Genomic DNA, 18,776 nt, shown 5'->3' with positions numbered 1-18,776 from the left:
CCCACATCAGCGTATCCGTGCACGTGCATGCAACTGAACGAGGCTTTAAATGGGTCTCTCGTGCGAAAGTGGCGCGTGGTTTCTAACGCACAATACTTCATTGTATTTTAACTCAACGTCGAGTAGACAACATCCAGAGGTAGCCTTCATCATACAAATGCAAGACATGATTGATTCCTTATGTGAGCATTATGTATCGATTAAGTGGCCGTACTATCCCGTCAGGCAACGTGCCACCTTCCCAAAAAAAAAGCGCGTGGCTTTACTCAGCGATTTTACTCCACGAGAACCGCAGGCTCTTTAAAGTGGCGCGAGTCCCAGCGTCTTCTGACTCGCGTTTCATCGTCCACTGTAAATGTTGTCAGTAGGGGACACAAACGACAAACTAGGGAAGCTTTCTATTGACATCCCACCGGGGGGCCTGCTGATTACAGGACGGGACATGCGCGGATTCAGAAACAATTACCGAAGTCATAAAGCGCCCATCGACATCCTTACTCAGTGTTATCTCTTGACAGTTAGTGTTATCCTTTACAATTGTTATGCAAATTACATCTATACGGTTGTGCTGGGTAATTAGCTCACTTCAGAGCGAAAATCGACACTTTCACTCCAGTGTGTAATGCGCATACGTGTGCCTTTGGCGATACGGTGGCAGTGGACTTATGATTGATAACCATGTAATAACCAATATTTTGAAAACAGGAAGACACATGATCAACATACCACAGTGGATGTCCCGATGATCCTCCTTTTGATTCAGCTTGTTGTCCTTACAGAATTTTTGCAAAGCAAAGCAAGAGCAAATTGGTGATGTAGGCCTAACATTTAACACAAACTTTGTAGGCTATAGCCTACTATATAGTCAAGATAAAAACGTATTAAACACTTTTCCCTAATGGCAAAGCTTTAACTTCTGATGCCATAAAACTCCGAAGACTGGGGGAAATCCAGGCACACCTCTCCAACTCTTGCCGATGCTCTGTGGCGTGGTTAAGAGGAGTTAAAAAAAGAAAACGGGAGGGGGGAGGTTAGGACCAACTCTACCAGAGTTTAAGAGGTTAAGAGTGGCCAGCAAATTACGGAGTGGAGTTCGATCACCTCGGTGGAGCGAGAGCCTGATCAATTCCGGTATCAACTCGAGCAATAAATTGGGTGGGACTAGGGTGTGTCTATATGAAACTGTCTATGAATGTGCGTGTGCATTATACCATTATGTATTAAAGTATAAATAGTATACATGTATAATCTATATGCATTAATCAATTGGATAAATCACGTGGAACATTTCTTTTATTATTGTAAAAGTCCTTTGGAGGCTTTCTGACAATCATAAAAACAAAATACTGTGAACATAAAATTCAAACCGTAAAACATTATCAATAGGAACCAAGCAATTTTTACTCTAAAATAACGTTTTCAGCATGTAACAGAGTCTGTTGATTAGTCTGGGTTTCCAAGCGATATATTGTATTTTGGATGTTCTTATAGAGCATATACACCTTTGCATATAAACACATGGTCAATCTCTGAGAAACATCCAGAGGTTCACACAAACTCACAGAACACATATGCACGATATCACAAGAAAACTTGTGAAATATAGCGATGCCCATATTTCACAAATTAGAGATAAAACAAGCTATTAGGGGAGGGCAACCAGTGATAGTCAGTAGTCGAAGGTTTCCTTTATTCCTCTGATTCAGCAGGATCAAAGAGGTAAAGTTGCCCACTGCCCAATGTAATGATGGCTTCATAGGGAGTGCATTGTCCAACTCAAAAAGAACGTCATATGTTTTGACATTGCTACATATAGACACATACATATTGAAAATAAAATAAAAAATTGGGGGAAAAAAACGCAGGAGACATCAAAGGAGATCTTATAAATAATCAATACGACGGATGACACTCTATTCTAGTTTGATTCGCTTGAGTGGATGAAAGCAGTGAGCACCCCCTGCAGGCCCCATCGCGTACTACCACTCAATAGGACGGCACCAGCGTCACATCTGGTCAGTGGAGAACTGTATTCAGAACTACAGAACTGCCGACAGAGCGGTCAAAAAAAAAGTAAAATGATGGAGGAGGAAGTCGGATTTTAACAGGAAGGAATGTAAACCCCACTGAATCGGTTAGAGATTTTATACCGGGCGAGAGACAGCTAGAATGAGGAAGAAGTATGTTAACCAATACTACTGGTCTCTCGGTCTCTCTATTGGTGAACAATTAAACATCACAACAGACGTTGCGTCCTTACTTGTTCTGTGGAAGAACACGTGTTTGTAATGTTTATCTGAAACAGAATCGGCTCCATTAACTTTGTCTTACTAGAAGAATGGAAATATTTTACGTAATAGAGTTTGGGCCAAAAGCTACATGGCCTGCCGTGTCCCCAAGTAATTTAAAGGTTTGCTAACAGCTAACTGCTAGAAGTGATCCCCCTGCACTCTTAAGTATTGAGGGTGAACCCTGAAATGTTGAAAGACCATCTTGATACACCCCCTTCTCCGTCTTTTTAGTGGTTCGGTCTAGTGGTTGACAGAGCACCAAGGCCTCTATGTCCGGACCTGGAACTTTCCGGCCTTGGTCATGTACTTGATGCCTTTGAAAGGTTTGTACTTCTCGCCGTACATGTCCAACCGATTCACCTTCAGTCCTGAAAAATAAATAAATAAAATAATACAATGAAATAAGTTTATATATTTTATTATCTGAAATATCAAATGGATATCATTATTCATAATTATCTTAGCATATCATGTATAAATACTTAATTAACAATTGCTATTTGTTTGAAAGAGGTGCCATTTTGATCTTGTAATTGATCATTTGATGAGCCTGGCGACACCTAGTGGCATTTACACATAACAGCACCCTTACGTGACAGCCAGGTGTCTGTGTAGGAGAAAAGGTACTAATACTATTATAGATTATTACTATATTACTACTTTTCCTGTAACTACTAGAAAGTAATAGTGTGTATTTGTGCGCGTGCAAGCGTGCGCGTGTGTGTACCTGAGATGGCCATCTGCTGGATCTTGAACTGGATGTTGATGCTGGGGTTCTCGTCTGGTTTGGAGGCCCCAGCCTGCAGGCTCATGGAGCCCTTGAGGCTGGGCAGCTTCTGGGGGTTGATCTTCCCGACGTCCCACGTCAACATCTGGAAGGCAGGGACACGCATGGGAGAGTTGGCTTTCTCAAACTCACTGTACACACAGCACATAACAAACATTGTTACAATTCCAAGATTGGTGACCATGGTTGAATTCTGAAACGGACAAAATGACGTTCGATATCTATATAGCAACCTTGTAAACACTCTGGTATAGATTGTATTACATATTTAGGGCTGTCAAACGATGATAACCCTGATATGCCCATAGAAATACATTCTCTTGGCAAGACATTTCAAAATCACACTAAAAAAATCTAAAGTAAAATAAATAAATAAATAAATAAAGAGAACATGCGTTAATGCGTCAGTTTTAATGAATCTAATTAGAGTAAGATCTTATTGACGCGTTATTATTGCGCAAATTTTAAACAGCCCTATTTATATAACCTCATAACCATGGTAAAGGCAGGGGAGGCAAGGTGTTCGTTACCATGGTTACGGGCTGAGAGAGGGGAGGGGGGTTTACGGTGTACGTTACCTTGGTGACTGGGTCGAAGGTGTAGGTCCCCTGGGAGGCGCTGAGGTTGGCGTTTAGCACTCCGCGAGGCAGCTGGCTGCTGACCAGCACGGCCTCCACTCCCTTGCCCATGGTCTGCTTGGGCCCCAGCGTCAGGTCGAAGCGGCCCTGCGAGCTGCCCTCCCGGAACGTGATGTTGTGTTTCACGTACACTGGGATGGCCACCAGACTGCAACCCGTCGACACACAGACACACAATGCAGAAACTGGTTAAACATAAAGGTCTTAGCATGGGCACTCGTGGCGTTAATGCCATGCTCGGTGCCATACCAGGTGAGCTCGACATTTGAACTAACAGTAAGACTTTCCCTGACAACACCTCTTACTGTGGGAGGGCGGTGAATATGCCCTGATTCTGCCTGCATAGTAGGAAATACTACTGCAATTTAATAGCCAATGTTACTTTGTTACTTTTGAAGGAATCACATTGAGAAGACTAAATACAAGATCAATACAAATTGGGTCACGAACTATACAATGACACACAAAGTAACCTATTTAACTCTAATTCAAAACACAACAGAACCGCTGAACTCATCTATTTGTGTCTCAGTAATCTCCTAGTGAACTATATGGGTACAAGCTAAGCTAAAACAAAGCTCCAACTACAATAGAGATGGAAACCAGTACCTTCGATAGCCTACTGGATAGCCACTATATGAAGACAATAAGGAGGAGAGGAGGAAAGTGTGATTAAATGATGAGACAAGTGGTGCAAGTTAGACGGACAGAGAGAGACAAGGAGGAGAGAGGGAGGACGAGAGAGAGAAATTGAAAAAGAGAGGGCTGTGCAAGAGATAAAAAAATAGGAAGTGAGAGAATTGATTAAGAAGGAGGGAGAGAGAATAAGGCTGAAAGTGGGGGATATAGAGAGAAATAGACCGAAAGAAAGATTAAGAGAACGTGAGTAACACAATGAGTAGGACAAAATCATAAGACAAAAAGGTAGAATAACAGAAAAAGGGAGAAAGCATAAGAGATGAGAGAGAGACTGACTTTTGGGAGCTGACATGGTAGGAGAGGAGCCGGAAGTTTCCGTCCGGAGGGATAAAGGAGAGAATCCTCTCCGCCTCCCAGCGCTTGAACCGCACGCACGGGTGGAAGCTCACGTCATCCAGCAGCCGGGGATTCTGGGTAAAGTATACACAACCACTTAGGGGAGGTGGATAGCAGCTTGACAGTAGAACGGGATGCAGTTGGAAGGGAAAACACCTGATAAATAAAGTAAGGCCTGAACTGTCCCCACGAGAGTCATGAATCACAGTAACTTTTTGTCTTATATTTTTTTGACACACCTGCATGTTAAATTACTTAAATAAATAGGTTATATTAGTAGGTAGGTAAAGTTTGTTATTATTTTAGGTTTACAGGTGACAAAAAAAAAAAGGTCTAAAAGGCCCATACTGGTAAATGTAAATGAGTTATTATACGATATTACACTACGTGTTGCTATTCTACGCAAAGCAATTCTACGCAAAGTTCTCATGCTCAGTGCAGCTCATGGGTTAGAGACGCACCATGAAGGAGAGGGTGAGGTCGGGCATGCCGGTGAGTTTGACACACGCGTCGATCACTCCCTGGATCTCTGCTGTTATGGTCGAGCCTGAAAGGGGACATCGAGAAGAGGGGAGACAATAAGGTACCATAAGACGGATGCATCCAAATTGCAACCATGATGTTTTACACTTAAAACTGGTAATGTACTATTACTATAATGGCATTTATACTGGTCATGTGGTGCTACGGTACTACTTGAATAGAAAAAAAAGAATAATAACAATCGACCCAAGAGTAACGTGATACTAGAAATACCAGGCGTGTAAAAAACAGACAGTAGCAAGTGCCATCACACCTGTGCCATCAGTATTAGTGACATGCTGATGTAAGAAAATAGCGCTCAATAAGGAGAACCTGGTCTGTCGATTGTTCCATCAACCCAAACACTAAACCAGAATGAAATCAGTGGGTGCGACATACAAATCATTGAACCTACTCTGGTTTTACATTGGCTGTGGCGCTTTACAGAAACAGCAGTACCTGATTTGTCGATGATGACGTCGATCTCCTCCACCACGTCAAAGTACGCCTCGTTGTTGGTGTATTTAACGCCCGTCCGTCGCCACGGCACCACCGACAGCTGGCCCGTCGGCAGCTGTTCCCCGACGTTGGTGCTGCCTGCCGACAGGTGGGCAGGAAACCAGGGTTGCAATGAACAAATATTAAAAGGTGACATATTATACCACCAGGTTTGAGTGTGATTAGTTATTACAAGATGTGTGATTAATCATTACAAGATGTTTTGAACTATCACCACAAGTGGGCGTGTCCACCTAGATAAGTGACGGGTAGATGAGCAACGTTTGCTACAGTCCACTGGGTAGGCAGGAAGACTGATCTATCCACCACACATCTAGGTGGACACGCCCACTTATGATATCAGAAGAGGCTGATTTTCAAAACGGCTTGTAACGGCTAATCACACTCAAGCCTGGTGGTATAATGTGTCACTTTTAAACGGAAACAACAAACAGCTAAAGTGTTTACCATCTGAAGCATAAGGGGGGAAGGGTGGGGGGGTCCCTGTAATGTGGTTGACCAAAGCTTGGGGGGGGGGGGGGGTTACCTGTGATGGTGTTGACCATGGTACGGAGGATGGTAGGGGGCTTGATAAGCTCCTTGAGGATGTTGGACTCGGTGGCTAGGGGGAAGCCGTTGTCCAGCATCTCCTCCAACAGCTCGTACACCACCACCACGTTGTCTTTGATGGCGGCCTCTGTGCACACGCCAAAGTAGTCCTGTGGACACGGTCACAGTGGGACAGGATGAGAGGGGACAGGCGGGTCCTCGCGGTTGTTTCATATGTGTACAAAAGAAAAGCATTTTAGGCAGTCAAAGCAAGGTAGCAGAGAGCAAATAGAGATGGGTGGGGCTGGATGGGTGGCTGGATCATGTGGTATTAACGTCAATGCTGCACCGAAACATCCTCACTCGTTCAACTGTTGTGGGGCGACCACAACCTGTGATGATTTGCAACCTAAAATACACCGCAAACCTAACGGTGGCGGATATTTGGATATTGCAGGAGAAGAGTTTAAGTATTCGATGGTCAGACACATGGGTCGACAGTTAAATTAAGTGGGCTTACGGCTTCATCCACCTTTGAGAACCTAGCGAACAAACAGAGGGGAAGGAGGGCTAGGGGATACGATACCGAAATCCATCAAATCGAAAGAAGCAGAGAAGCAAAGGGAGGACGAACATCAAATTGAGAAACAGTGCCCGTACCTGGAACGTGTCTACCACCCTGTGCAGGAACTCGATGACGAACAGCGGCGGAACCTCGCTCTGGATGACGGCCACAAAGTAGATCCTGTGGCGGAGAACGCTGATGAGGTAGTGGTGTGGCGTGGGAATGACTGGTGGGACATTCTCCGGCTCGGTGGCTCGCTCCTGGGCCTCGAAGAAGTAGTCGCACACGGAGCGACTCACTACACTCTTCCAGTGCTTCTCCAGGAAGATGTCCCCGGAGGAGTTCACCAGGAACAGGCTGTGGATCATTGTGACCGGATGGCTGGATAACAAGAACCAACAGAATATTACAGTTTGGTAAATAGGTTAGACACTCAACCCAAAGAGACGTACTGTTAAGCCGGATACTTGTCATTAAGGGTAATCTTGCTTAAGGATGTCTGGGCGTAGGCTTCAGTCTAACCCAAGTGCCTTTTAACTGGGAGTAGAACGCGCTAGCAACTACAGTACTGACTCAAGAACAGCACTGAGAACAAATGAGTAATGCCAATGTAATAGAATGTATTGCTAGTTAATTTCTCGACTACCTCTGCTATAAGGATGAAATACACATACAACAGAACTCTGAGTGTTGGGTAGGCTCCTTACTGTCACTACCATGCTTCATGGCCATCACCTTGCTCACATGATTCTGACCTGGGGCGAGGGGCTTCTCTTCCAGGCCTGAATCATCCATTTCCGCAGGTTACCAGTCGCCAAGTTGGCTTTGGCGTACGGATATGTGCATATTGTCCACACGATACTAATGCTTTGTATAACATAGACAAATATTGACCTACATTAAGTTTCCAAGGAACTATTCGTGACTTTTGAGGATGGGAAAGGAGACACCGGCTTCTTCATTAAATATGCGACTGGGCTATCAGGTTCGGTCCTGATGAAGGCGACCTGAACACCCGAGAGCTGCCATCCCAACAAGCATCCCTTAATGAAATATTTTCGTTGGCTATCCCTTTCATAAGCCCAAGCCAGGCAAGGACAACATACATCCAACATCAAACCCAGTGCATTATGAGATCCCTCCCCCTCTATCCTCACGGTGGTCTTGTGACAGCCCAAAGCCCGGCCGTGCATGATGGGAGGGAACGGTAGACAACATTACAAAATGCCTACAAATGAGACAAATGGTATTCTTATGTTATACAAATGACGATTCACTCACCGTAGACAAATGCAGAACGTTCGTCTCGCCCTATCCCTTAATTCAACGAAAAACTAGAAGCCGTCGTTCCGATTGCTTCTGGGTGGAGCAAATCGTGTTTTGAGGCGGACCCTAAAGGGAGCCAATCACATGATGAGAACCGGGGAACAGCCCGCCTTTTAAATGTGATTGGACATGAATGCGGAAGCAGATGACTCGTTGAGTTTAGGATTAATCTCTGATTGGTTACCTAGGATATACACCAATAAAGGCAGCTCCTCGGTATGTTTGTCTGACATTTTGTATCGTGTATCCGATTTCATATTGTTTTGTGCCGTGCTGGGTTATGCATAAATTATGACACAAGATTACGGTGTTGGCTGGACTTGAAATAAGCATTTCAAGTTTTGGTTCAGCCAAATTAATGACCATTATATTTACCTAGTCCCCCTTTTCACCACCGCGCGCAGAACAAGACATTTGCCAAAATGATCTAGAACTAAACATTGTATACCTAATGCTGATAGGATAATGTGTTTCAGCTGTAGTAGGGCTTGTCTAAATCAGACTAAATACAAACAAAATGGTAAATGCATTAATGAATTACCTGTAGTGCCTCACTGCAATACTCCTTTTGAATGACTGCTTGGGATGAGCCGCATCATTAGGCATGAGGCTTATCTTCAGCTCCAGGGTTTCTTGTAGACTACGAGCCTGACTTCATTCATGCACCTGCATGCCTGCCAACGTGAGATCCAAGATATGATATCCAGCAATAATTAGGCCTACGACAAATCCAGATTCAAAATGTACTTACGGTAATTTAATTTAAACACAATTTTGGTAAATGATTCTCGCCCGAGATTTTGATTCCTTTATACCGGTAATAAGAAACTTTATTATGTAGGCTAGCGACCCAGGTTTTATGGACCCTGAACCTTTTAGTCTGGCGGGCGGGCAACACTCACAACCAAGAAAAGTAGAAAGTTCCCTGAAACATGAATGGCTCAACATAATTTATTTTCATTTTATGTTAAAATGTACAGAGTTCTTTGAAAGTACTTGCTAAGAAAGAAAGAAAAAAAAAAAACGATTAAATGGAAGTACATACAGGGACAGAAATCATCGATAGGCGGCGTATCAGAGCGCATAGCGCCGACTTCCCCGCTGGCTCCGCCATCGCTCCTCTCGTCATTTGAACGCTCCTCTCGCTTAGCTTACAATGCACCATGAACAATACAAAGGATACAAAAAGGGGAATCAATATAAACAAACAGAAATATACTGAGCTCATTTTTACATGCCTCTTAAATGTAAGGAATTCATCTTATACACAAAGTAAAAAAAATAAAGGAACAAATAAACAAAAAAACACTAAACCTTTAGATATTTGTTTTTTCCTCGTTTAAAATAGCATTAATATACTACACAAAGATAGAAAATCTAGAGATGCGATGGAATGAAGAGGTTAAAGGCATCTTAAAGTTACTAAAAGTGAGTGGTAATTTTTTTTGTTTTGAATTTCTTAGTAATTGTTACCCAAGAGTCGAGCTAAAAAATATGTTTTTTTTCCTGAAACAGAAGTGGAAAAAAAAATGACAGTACCAATATCAATGTCAGAATTTCCTTTTTATATTATAGAAAAAACAATTTCTCTACAACAGGTTTTCTAAAGTCAAAAAGAGTCAGCTTGTGTCATAAAAGAAAGCTGCCCAGTCTGATAAAATTCAGAGAGAAACGAACCAAACAAACCAAAATGATAATAATAACAAAATAAAAGTACAGAACAGAACCAACACACAAAAATATGAAACATCAGGTCTGAAAACAAAACCATCCAAAATAATCCTCTTTTGACTTTGAATACCGGAACCGCGGAGCAGAAGGGGTGATGTTCTCCACCGACTCGTTTTGAATGCCATAACAAACAGGACCTCATCGCAGTCTCAACCCTCCATCTCCGTGTGTGAGCGTAAGTGGAATGGCTCGGCAGTCGGCGATCTTGCTGTTGAAGGCCATTGTGTCGCAAATAAGGAGTGCAGACTTTTACAAAAAAGTATTTCCTACAAAGGTTAAACAGTTGAAATGGAATATCCGCCGTTTGATCTGCAGTCTCTAAGCTGCTTGGGAGAGGAAGGGGGGACTGTGTATACATATCTGTCAGTGGAAAGTGTGATAAGAGGCCCAGTTGAATTTTACACCCACAAGCACTGGCCACCAGAGGGCGCCTGCGTGCCCCGTCCGGCGCAGTTGTGCTGTTGTACTGGGAAGTATAAGGATATTTACATCTAGAGACAGAGAGCAGCAGTGCAAATGTTAAAAATAAAAATAACAAAAAAGAGATGCTACACCTTCCACCTGACCAAAAACGGGATCCGCCTTTTCTACCCTCCACCAGAAACTAATTGACGCCATTGGTCTGAGCAGACCGGTTCCTGTGTCGGGTTCCTCTTCCTCGTCACGAAGGTGGGTGACCATTCCAGAATGCCACATGTATAAAGACCAAAGCGTATGAGAGGTCAGACTTACAAGTAATTTACATTAAAGGTCAACGACAAAAGAAAAGAAACAAAAAGCAACATGATGTAAAAAAATAAAACTAAGTTCCAACTACGATGTCTCATTGTCCCTTTTTGAAGGTAAGGCTTCCTATGTCAATTAAAAGATTGTGTGCATGGCTGAACCATCGCTCAGTTGAACCATTTATCGAATGTATCACTTCGTATTTTTTCTTCAGAAGCCAGGTCCTCTTGTGGAGCGTGTCGGGGTCTCGCCCCGCGCGTTCCCCCCAGTGAGAGGAAGTGGTCGTCAGCACCCTGGGGTTCGACCGCATGATGGACCCGTGTCCGGAGAGGAAGTGGTCGCCATGTCCAGAGGGGGGCGGGCCATGCCCAGACAAAGCGTCCATGTACGTACAGATACATACACACCAACAAACACACACACACACACACACACACACATATCTCGCTCACACACAAACACGCAACCCCCCCTCACCCTCACTCCCAACACTGCAGGTGGTCAACCCATACACAGTCAGTCGGATGGGAGGGGGCAGGGCTCTAGGAGTCCTACTGAAGTGGAACCAATGACCACGTGGAAGAAAAAAAACAGGAATCTCTTCCTGCCTCTCTCTCTCTTGCTCTCTCTCTCGGCCTTTGAGTGCGGCCTATGAAGAGGATGACAGGGCGTAAATGGACAGCACAGCGGGGGTGTCAGGTCAACCCCCCACCACCACCACCCCCCCTTGCTCATCTGCTCATGTACGGCGACTGCTTGGGGACCCCGGCGTAGCTGTGGTGCGAGGGGCCGGTGTACATCATGTTGCCGTGGTGATTGGGCTGCATGGGCTGCTGGGGGTACCCCTGGCCGCCCATCATGCCCATCTGCATCTGCATGGGATACTGCGCCGGCTGGTTCATGTAGGGCGGGTTGCCGTGGTAGCCGCTGTTCATCATGGGCTGCGGCATGCGGTAGCCGGCGGCCGACATGGCGTTGAGCGGCGTCATGTTCATGGAGTTGTAGGCGCCCGGCGTGGGCATGAGGTTGGACATCATGCCGCGCTGCACGGCCAGGGTGCGCGGCGTGCCCTGCATGCTCACCGCGCCCGAGCTGCGGCCGTACAGCTGCTGCTGGTGCGGCGCCGGCGCCAGCTGCTGCGTGGCCTTGGAGCGGATGGCGATGTGGCCCTTCACCGCCGCCATCTGCCCCTGCAGCCGCTGGCTGTGGCTGGGCGGCGCCAGGCCCAGGTTGCCCGGCGCCATGTTGCACTGGAGCTGAAGCGAGCCCAGGTTCATGGAGCCCGACGACAGGTTGGCCGCCGTGCCCATGGAGGGCTGCCCGCCCTGGGAGTGCGGCGAGGGCGCCAGCCCCGGGTTGGAGAGGGACACGCTGGTGGCGTAGGAGGTGACGGAGGCCGCGTGCGAGTAGGGCATGGGTAGGTGGGGGTCCACGATGCCGTTGGTGAGCTGCTGCAGCTTGGCCAGGCTATAGGTGGCCGAGGGCTGGGCGTAGCCCCCGGCGCTGAAGTCCGGCCCCATGCGCTCGTAGAGGCTGCGGCCGCCGCCGCCGCCGCCCTCGGGGATCTCCATGATCATGGGCGTGGAGGCGAAGCCGTTTCCCATGCTGCACTGGGACAGCGCCTGCTGCTGCTGCTGTTGCTGTTGCTGCTGTTGTTGTTGCTGCTGTTGTTGTTGCTGTTGTTGCTGCTGTTGTTGCTGTTGCTGTTGTTGTTGTTGCTGCTGCTGGGAAGGCGTGGGAGCTGAGGGCTGGGAGTTGGCCTGTTGCTGGGAGACCTTCTTCTGCTGCTGGTTGGTGCTGGGCGGCCGTTCGATCACCACGCAGTTCTGCGGCGACTTGATGCCGCAGCCGGGGGTGACGGAGCGCGGCGGCTGGGGCCCGGCGTTGGAGCCGGCCTGCTGGATGAGCCCGCAGCCGGAGGGGGCGAGGCCCGGCGTGGGGACGAAGGAGCAGCTGCCGCCCTGGGAAGCAGAGGAGGGCGTGGCCGAGCCCGAGGAAGACGAGGCCGCCGACGAAGAGGCGGCGGCGGCGGCCGCGGCGGCGGCGGACATGCCCGCCCCGTTCCCGGCGCCCCCCATGGTGGAGTCGTAGCTGCTGGGGTTGTCGTAGTTCTCCGTGGTGCTCTCGATGCTGCCCAGGTCGCTGAAGCCGCTGTCCACCACCTGCTGGGAGTGGTCCGAGACCGACGGTACGTCCATCATGGGCGACGTCTCCATGCTCTGCTGCGAGGGCGCCGACAGCGAGCCGGGGTGCTCGGGGGTGATCTGGGCGTAGCTTCCTCCGCCGCCGCTACCCCCGGTGGGGCCCGGCGTGCCGCCCCTGGGGCCGGCGGACCCCGCGTCCATCAGTCCCGGTGTCAGGCCGGGGCTGTTGACGGAGCGCGCCGACTGGCCGGGCAGGGCCAGCGGCGGGGGGTTGGGCAGGGGGCTGCTGTGCTGCGAGGCGCCGCACTCCTCCACCAGGGCGAGCGCCGCCTCGTCCTCGGGCTCCCCGGCGTGGCTGTAGCTCTGCAGGGTGCGGCAGGCGGCCAGCGTCTCCTCGCAGTCCTGGTAGGCGCCGTGGTGCGGCGGCGGCTCCGTCTCCTCGTCCTGGGCCTCTCCCTGCGTCAGGGACTGCACCGCCTGCACCGTCTCCAGGTCCAGCTCGTTGGAGTGGTGGCCGTGGTGGGCGTGGTGGGCGTGCTGCTGCTGGTGGTGGTGCTGGTGCGAGTGGTGGTGGTGGTGGTGGTGCGGCTGGTGGTGCGGGGGCCCCAGCTCCTCCTTGAACTCAGGGTGCTGGTGGTGGGGGGCGTGGGGGGGCTCCATCAGCAGGGTGACCGCCTTGTCCTCTGGGTGCAGCGGCGGGAGCTCCGGGGCCTCGGCCGCCACCGGGATGCCGGTGACCGTCTCCACGGCGGCCGCCTCCTCCTGCTCCCGCTGCCGCCGCTCCTCCTGCTGGGGGTCCGGCGCCGGTGCCGGGGCCGGCGCCGGTGGCGGCGGCCGGCCCTTGGCCTCCTGGGGCTCCTCCTCGGCCTCTTCCTCCTCATCGTCCTCCTCCTCTTCCTCCTGCTTGCTGACAAACTCCCGTGGGGCGCGGTGCTCCGTGTCTAAAAAAGCTTCCCCGCCCTGGGGCTCCTCCTTGACGGGCGGAGAGCTGGCTCGGGACGCCGGCTCCTCGTCCTCCTCGTCCTCTTCCTCGTCCTCCTCGGACTCCTGGCTCTTCCTCTTCTTGATGCTGCTGCTGATGACGTTGTTGTTGTTGTTGTTGATGCTGCTGCTGCTCTTGTCCTCCAGGTGGCCGTCGCCTTCGTCGTCCGCGTCGTGGTCCTCGCTCCGCCGGCTCCCGGAGCCCGGCATGGCAGTGGGGCGCCTGTTGGCGCACTCGTCCTCATCCTCCCTCTCCTCCTCCTCTTCGTCCGCCTCCTCCTCCTCCTCCTCCCTGTTCTGGGGCCGTGGCGGCGGCGCCCTGGGCCCCGGGGTGCAGGGGACGGGGGCGGAGGCCGGGGACAGCATGGGGCGGGACGGCGGGCGGCTGGGCTTCTCCTCCTCCCAGCGCCTCTGCGACTCCTCCTCTTCCTCGTCGTCCTCGTCGTCCTCGTCGTCATCGTCCTCCTCCGGCTCGGAGACAGGGGCGGGCTTGGGGGGCGGCGGCGGCGGCGGCGGGGGCTGTTGCCGCAGGGCGGGGTTCTTGGGCGGCCGGCCCCTCCTCTTGGGGATCTTCTGCTCCACGGGCTGGGGCAGGAAGTCGTCGTCCTCGTCCGAGTCCCTCTGCCGCGGGCGGCCGACGGGGGCGGCGGTGCCCGGGCCGGGCCGGTAGGGCACCGGCTGCAGGCGGCCCAGCTGCCGCTCCGCCTCCTCCTGGGCCCGCTGCAGGTACCAGCTGCGGGGCTTGCGGCCGGGCTTCATCTTGATCTTGGGCGGCTGCGGGGCCCCGGCTCGGGCCTCTGCGGCCAGCCGCTGGTTGGGCCCGCTGCCCGGGGGGCGGCCGGGCCCCCGCTTCTTCCAGTGCAGGGGCTTGCGGCTCTTGCCTTTGGGCCAGCCCTTCTTCTTCTTGATGGGGACCTCCGGGTCGTGGGGCAGGGTCTCCGGGTGGCCCGACGCGGGGGCGCCCATGGGTTTCAGCGAGGGCCTCAACTCTGGAACGAGAAACCAGACGCTCCGTTAGAAACCCATTAATAAAAAGGTCATGCAGTCGCCGGTCATATCCCGAGATGTATCGATGTTGAATTATTGTTAAATCTTCACCGAGCGTGGCAGCCAATGGCTGGTGGCCATCAATCACGGCTTATTCTTATTCTCAACACATCGTATATTCCCCCCTGGCCGGCGGCTCGACAGATTTACATTAATAACCCAAGATGTAAACATCCATTCAAGTATTTTCAAAGGACACTAGCTATTAAAAAAAAGCACGGACAACTATGAAGTAATCACTTTTGACACCCACATACCTGCACCCCCCCACACACACACACAATCACCCCCCCCCCCCCCCCCCCCCCACACACACACACAAACACACACACAATCAACCCCCCCCAGACACCCCACACCAACACCCACACCCAAAGAAACCCCCACCCAGACGCGTACCGTCGTCCTCAGACTCGGAGAGGTTGGCGCGCCGGCTGCGCTTCAGGGCGGGCTCCGAGAGCCGCATGGCGGAGCGGGCAGGGGGGTAGCGGCGGAGCGGGTGTCCCAGCGAGGTCTCCTCCTCTAGCCGGGGCATGGGCCGCTCCGAGTCCGAGTCCACGAAGGGCTCGTCCAGCACCTCGGTGGTTTCCGAGATGGTCTCCGTGACGACGCTGCTGTGGGGGTGGCTCTGCCGGCGTAGCCGCCGCTTTCTCAGCGGCTTCTGGGCGAGACGGGGGGAGAAGGAGAGGGGGGGTTTCTTTACACACGTGCCGTTATTGCAGCGCCTGCGGGTTTAGCGGTTCGTTATTTCCTAATTTTTTTAATCGATTGGGGACGGCGCGTTCATAGACATTACTGACAATTGCAGGGGAAAATCAAGCGTACACGCTCGTGCTCGTTGTCGGTAATGGCTTCATATGACATGCGTGAACATGCAGGCTCCGATCAAAGCGGTTCAGGCTAAGCACCAGAGCGGGGACAGCCTATGGGTACTATTCCTCCCTCTCCTCACCTTCAGGGCCCGGCCGGGCTTAGAGAGGACGGGCGGGGAGCTGGTCCTCCGGTCCTCGTCGTCCTCCTCATCCTCCTCATCGTCTTCCTCTTCGTCGTCGTCCTCCTCGCTGCTCTCGCTGAAGCAGGTCTTCCTGCCGGGCAGCTCCGAGAGCCGGGGCCCCAGGGGCAGCTGGGGCAGGCCCTCGTCTTCCTCGTCATCGTCGTCGTCATCGTCGTCGGGGAGCTCCACTCTGAGCCGTGGCTTGGGGCCCCTCTTTTTCCTGGGCGGGCGCCCTCGGCGCGGCGGCGTGGCCGAGGGGTGGCGCCCGGCGGCCAGGGGGTGGGATGAGGACGACGAGTTCTCCAGGGAGAAGAGGGAGGGCGGGCCAGAGGAGAAGCCCGGCCCCTTCCTCCGCGCCTCCCGCAGCTCCTCCTCTTCCTCCTCCTCCTCGTCCTCATCCATCAGCGGCGGCGGCGGCGGCCGGTTCTTTGGGGGGCGACCGACCCGGGGCCGGTCCTTCGCCTTCCCCCAGGGCCAGTTCTTGGGGGGCCGTCCCCGCGGGCGACGCTCCCCGTTGGCCGGGGGAGGCGGGCGAGACTCGGGCCCGGCGGGGGGCGGTGGGCAGCGGACCGGGGAGCGGATCGGGGAGCGGGCAGGGGAGCTGTGGTTCATGGGAAACCCCGGGAAACACTTCCTCTCCTCCTCCTCCTCCTCCTCTTCGTCCTCCTCGTCCCCCCCTCGCTCCTGGTGGATGTGCCAGGAGAGAGGAGAGATCTTGTGGCTGGGCTTCACCTGAGGAACACACACACACACACACACACACTTTGGGTCAGATTCTGCTTATGTCAAAGGCTCTTTTGCGATTGGCTGATATTCCACTGCGAGTCACAATACAAACTGCTTGGCTCCACCCTGACACTTCCGGTATGTTCTTATTTTGATGTACATCTAAGGGTTTCTAAATGGTATTCATGACCCCAGTATGATTTTAACACCCATAACAATTTTCAAAAAAGTTCTGCAACACAAACAATGTCAAAATGCGGATTCAGGATTCACGTCATCCAAGTTCAAGTGAAAAACGTTAATGAAAACCATCGGCGAAACTCTAATCCGTCTCCCGTGAAGACGAGTGGGGTTACCTCCTCGCGGGCCTCCTCCTCCACCTCCTCGTCCTCGTCGTCGTCGCGGTCCTCCCCCTCGCCGTCCGACACCACCGTGTTGGTGACCACCACGGGCGTCCAGCGCAGGCACTCGGGGTCCACGTCCAGCGGCCGCGGGCGGGCCTTCAGCCGGCTGATGTGGCTGGACACCAGCTTCTCCCGCCTCACCAGCACCAGCCTGGGGGACGCACACAGAGACCAGTTTAAACCCCCTTTTTCAGCGCCACACCTTAATAAGGCTCAGTTATGGTTCCACCGTGATGAGACGCAAAGCAAGGGGGTGGACGGACACATTGTGTCCTTGCGGAGCCTCCTTGCGTCCACCGCGAGGACCAGACGTGCGCCGCCTCAAACATTGTAACCTTGCGTCGAGGCGACGCATCAGCAAGTGCTGTGATTGTTCAGCTGAGGTAACCCGACACAGAACCAAAACAGATTCACGCTAAGCCTTGAGCCATAGCAACCGCAGGGGCTGAAGGCTGTTGGCTGCCCCAGCAGTCTGATGGCCCATAAAGAAGCAACCCTGGGAGGAGTACAGTCACCGTACGGCGGGGGGAACCCATCAGCGTCTAGGAGGAGATTCATTTGGGCTGCTTGTTAGTGCTCGTTTGAGCACTGTTTTTATAGCCCATAGGAACCATGAGGATGATGAACACACTTTGCCATTCATCCAGCGTGCCAACGAGGACATTGGCATCGTCACAGCCTTGTAAACATCATTCTTTTTTTTTTTTAAACGTAACGTTTGAACTGTACAATTCATTATACTACTGCTACTTTGTCATTCAGTGGGCGCCTTCATCCCACGCGACTTAGCCATTCAAATATATTCACAAGCCCCAAGGACGCCTACAGGCAGACTGCAGACCGGGGGATTCGATCGCACGAGTCCATAGGGTGACGTTGGCAGACGCTGGGAGCAGCTCATCGTGAATGGACTGCTCAAGGCTCCGCTCTCTCTCTCTCCCTCTCTCTTACCGGTCTCCGCGCTGCTCCAGCATGGTGAGGTTCTGCAGGGTGGCCGTGATGTCCTGCGGGCAGATGCCCGTCAGCTTGCTCAGCTGCCGGATGCTGAGTTGCCGGTCGCGCACCTCGTGGAGACACTCCAGCACCACGCTGTGCCAGTAGGCCATGTAGGACAGCCGGCCCAGGTCGGACAGGGGCTTCTCTGGAGAGCCCGGTTGGCCCTCGCGCTTGGACAGCAGGTAGCCTGTGGAGGAGGAGGGGGGGAAGGGGGTTAGAGAAATGTAGCAGCCACCCTAACCAGTACTCTGTCCTTGGTATTATCACAATACGCACAATTCATACGTTGCAACTGAGGGTCGTGACATTGGCTACATGGCCATCGTTACTACGGTAGGAGGCCTATTATGGTTTATTTCCTTCTCCGAGAAAGTTCAAGCCTCTTATTTTGCTCCTGTATTTTAATTTTCAATTTGACTACAAAACCTGATATCACGGTAAATGGATATTTTTCTTCCATGACAATGTCACTCCAAAGCACAAGAAAAATGGTCAGCCTGTCTGGAAAGCAGCTGGAATTATATATTATTCAACGGTTATTATGCGACTGTCATTTCGTTATCTTCATTATTATGCAATCATTTAATTCCCATGTGAATTTACCTTTAAAGGCCATTGTGTTTTTTCCCTCAAGATCATTTGCAAGTAATCTCTACACTCGCATGGATTGTCGAGTCCAGCTCCTAAACACATCTCTTCTTACCGTCTGGGAAGGAAGGCAATTACAATGACCCAGGTGTATATACAACAAGCTGGTTGCCAGGCAACTATGCAGATGCCAAAGCTAATGGATACTAAACATGGATATGCGCCCCA

General features: G+C 51.5%; 2 protein-coding genes across 4 annotated transcripts in view; both read right to left on the bottom strand.

Annotated features, from left to right (window-relative positions):
• Positions 1-1,275: 1,275 nt before the first annotated feature.
• ap3m2 (adaptor related protein complex 3 subunit mu 2) lies at positions 1,276-8,277 on the bottom strand. Its single transcript, XM_030357645.1, has 9 exons — positions 8,167-8,277; positions 6,981-7,266; positions 6,319-6,490; positions 5,733-5,870; positions 5,213-5,298; positions 4,692-4,825; positions 3,657-3,864; positions 3,019-3,163; positions 1,276-2,659 (listed from the first exon to the last, which is right to left on the bottom strand). Exons 2-9 carry the CDS (start codon positions 7,251-7,253, stop codon positions 2,559-2,561), a joined length of 1,257 nt encoding a protein of 418 aa, XP_030213505.1. The 5' UTR covers positions 7,254-7,266; positions 8,167-8,277; the 3' UTR covers positions 1,276-2,558.
• An 869-nt stretch (positions 8,278-9,146) lies between these two features.
• Positions 9,147-18,776, bottom strand: part of kat6a (K(lysine) acetyltransferase 6A) — a 30,476-nt gene continuing 20,846 nt past the window's right edge. For 2 of the 3 annotated variants that reach the window (XM_030357622.1, XM_030357623.1), the window contains exons 13-17: positions 17,916-18,147; positions 16,917-17,115; positions 15,793-16,566; positions 15,240-15,501; positions 9,147-14,782 (exon numbers count right to left, since the gene is read on the bottom strand). In XM_030357622.1, the coding sequence (XP_030213482.1) occupies positions 11,400-14,782; positions 15,240-15,501; positions 15,793-16,566; positions 16,917-17,115; positions 17,916-18,147 (4,850 nt within the window). In that variant the 3' untranslated portion in view covers positions 9,147-11,399. The remainder of the gene's footprint in view (positions 14,783-15,239; positions 15,502-15,792; positions 16,567-16,916; positions 17,116-17,915; positions 18,148-18,776) is intronic. The other variant, XM_030357625.1, reaches the window with a different exon arrangement.

This window comes from Gadus morhua, chromosome 6 (genome assembly GCF_902167405.1).
Source record: "Gadus morhua chromosome 6, gadMor3.0, whole genome shotgun sequence".
Classification (NCBI taxonomy): domain Eukaryota; kingdom Metazoa; phylum Chordata; class Actinopteri; order Gadiformes; family Gadidae; genus Gadus; species Gadus morhua.
This window is presented reverse-complemented; position numbering and strand designations above follow the sequence as displayed.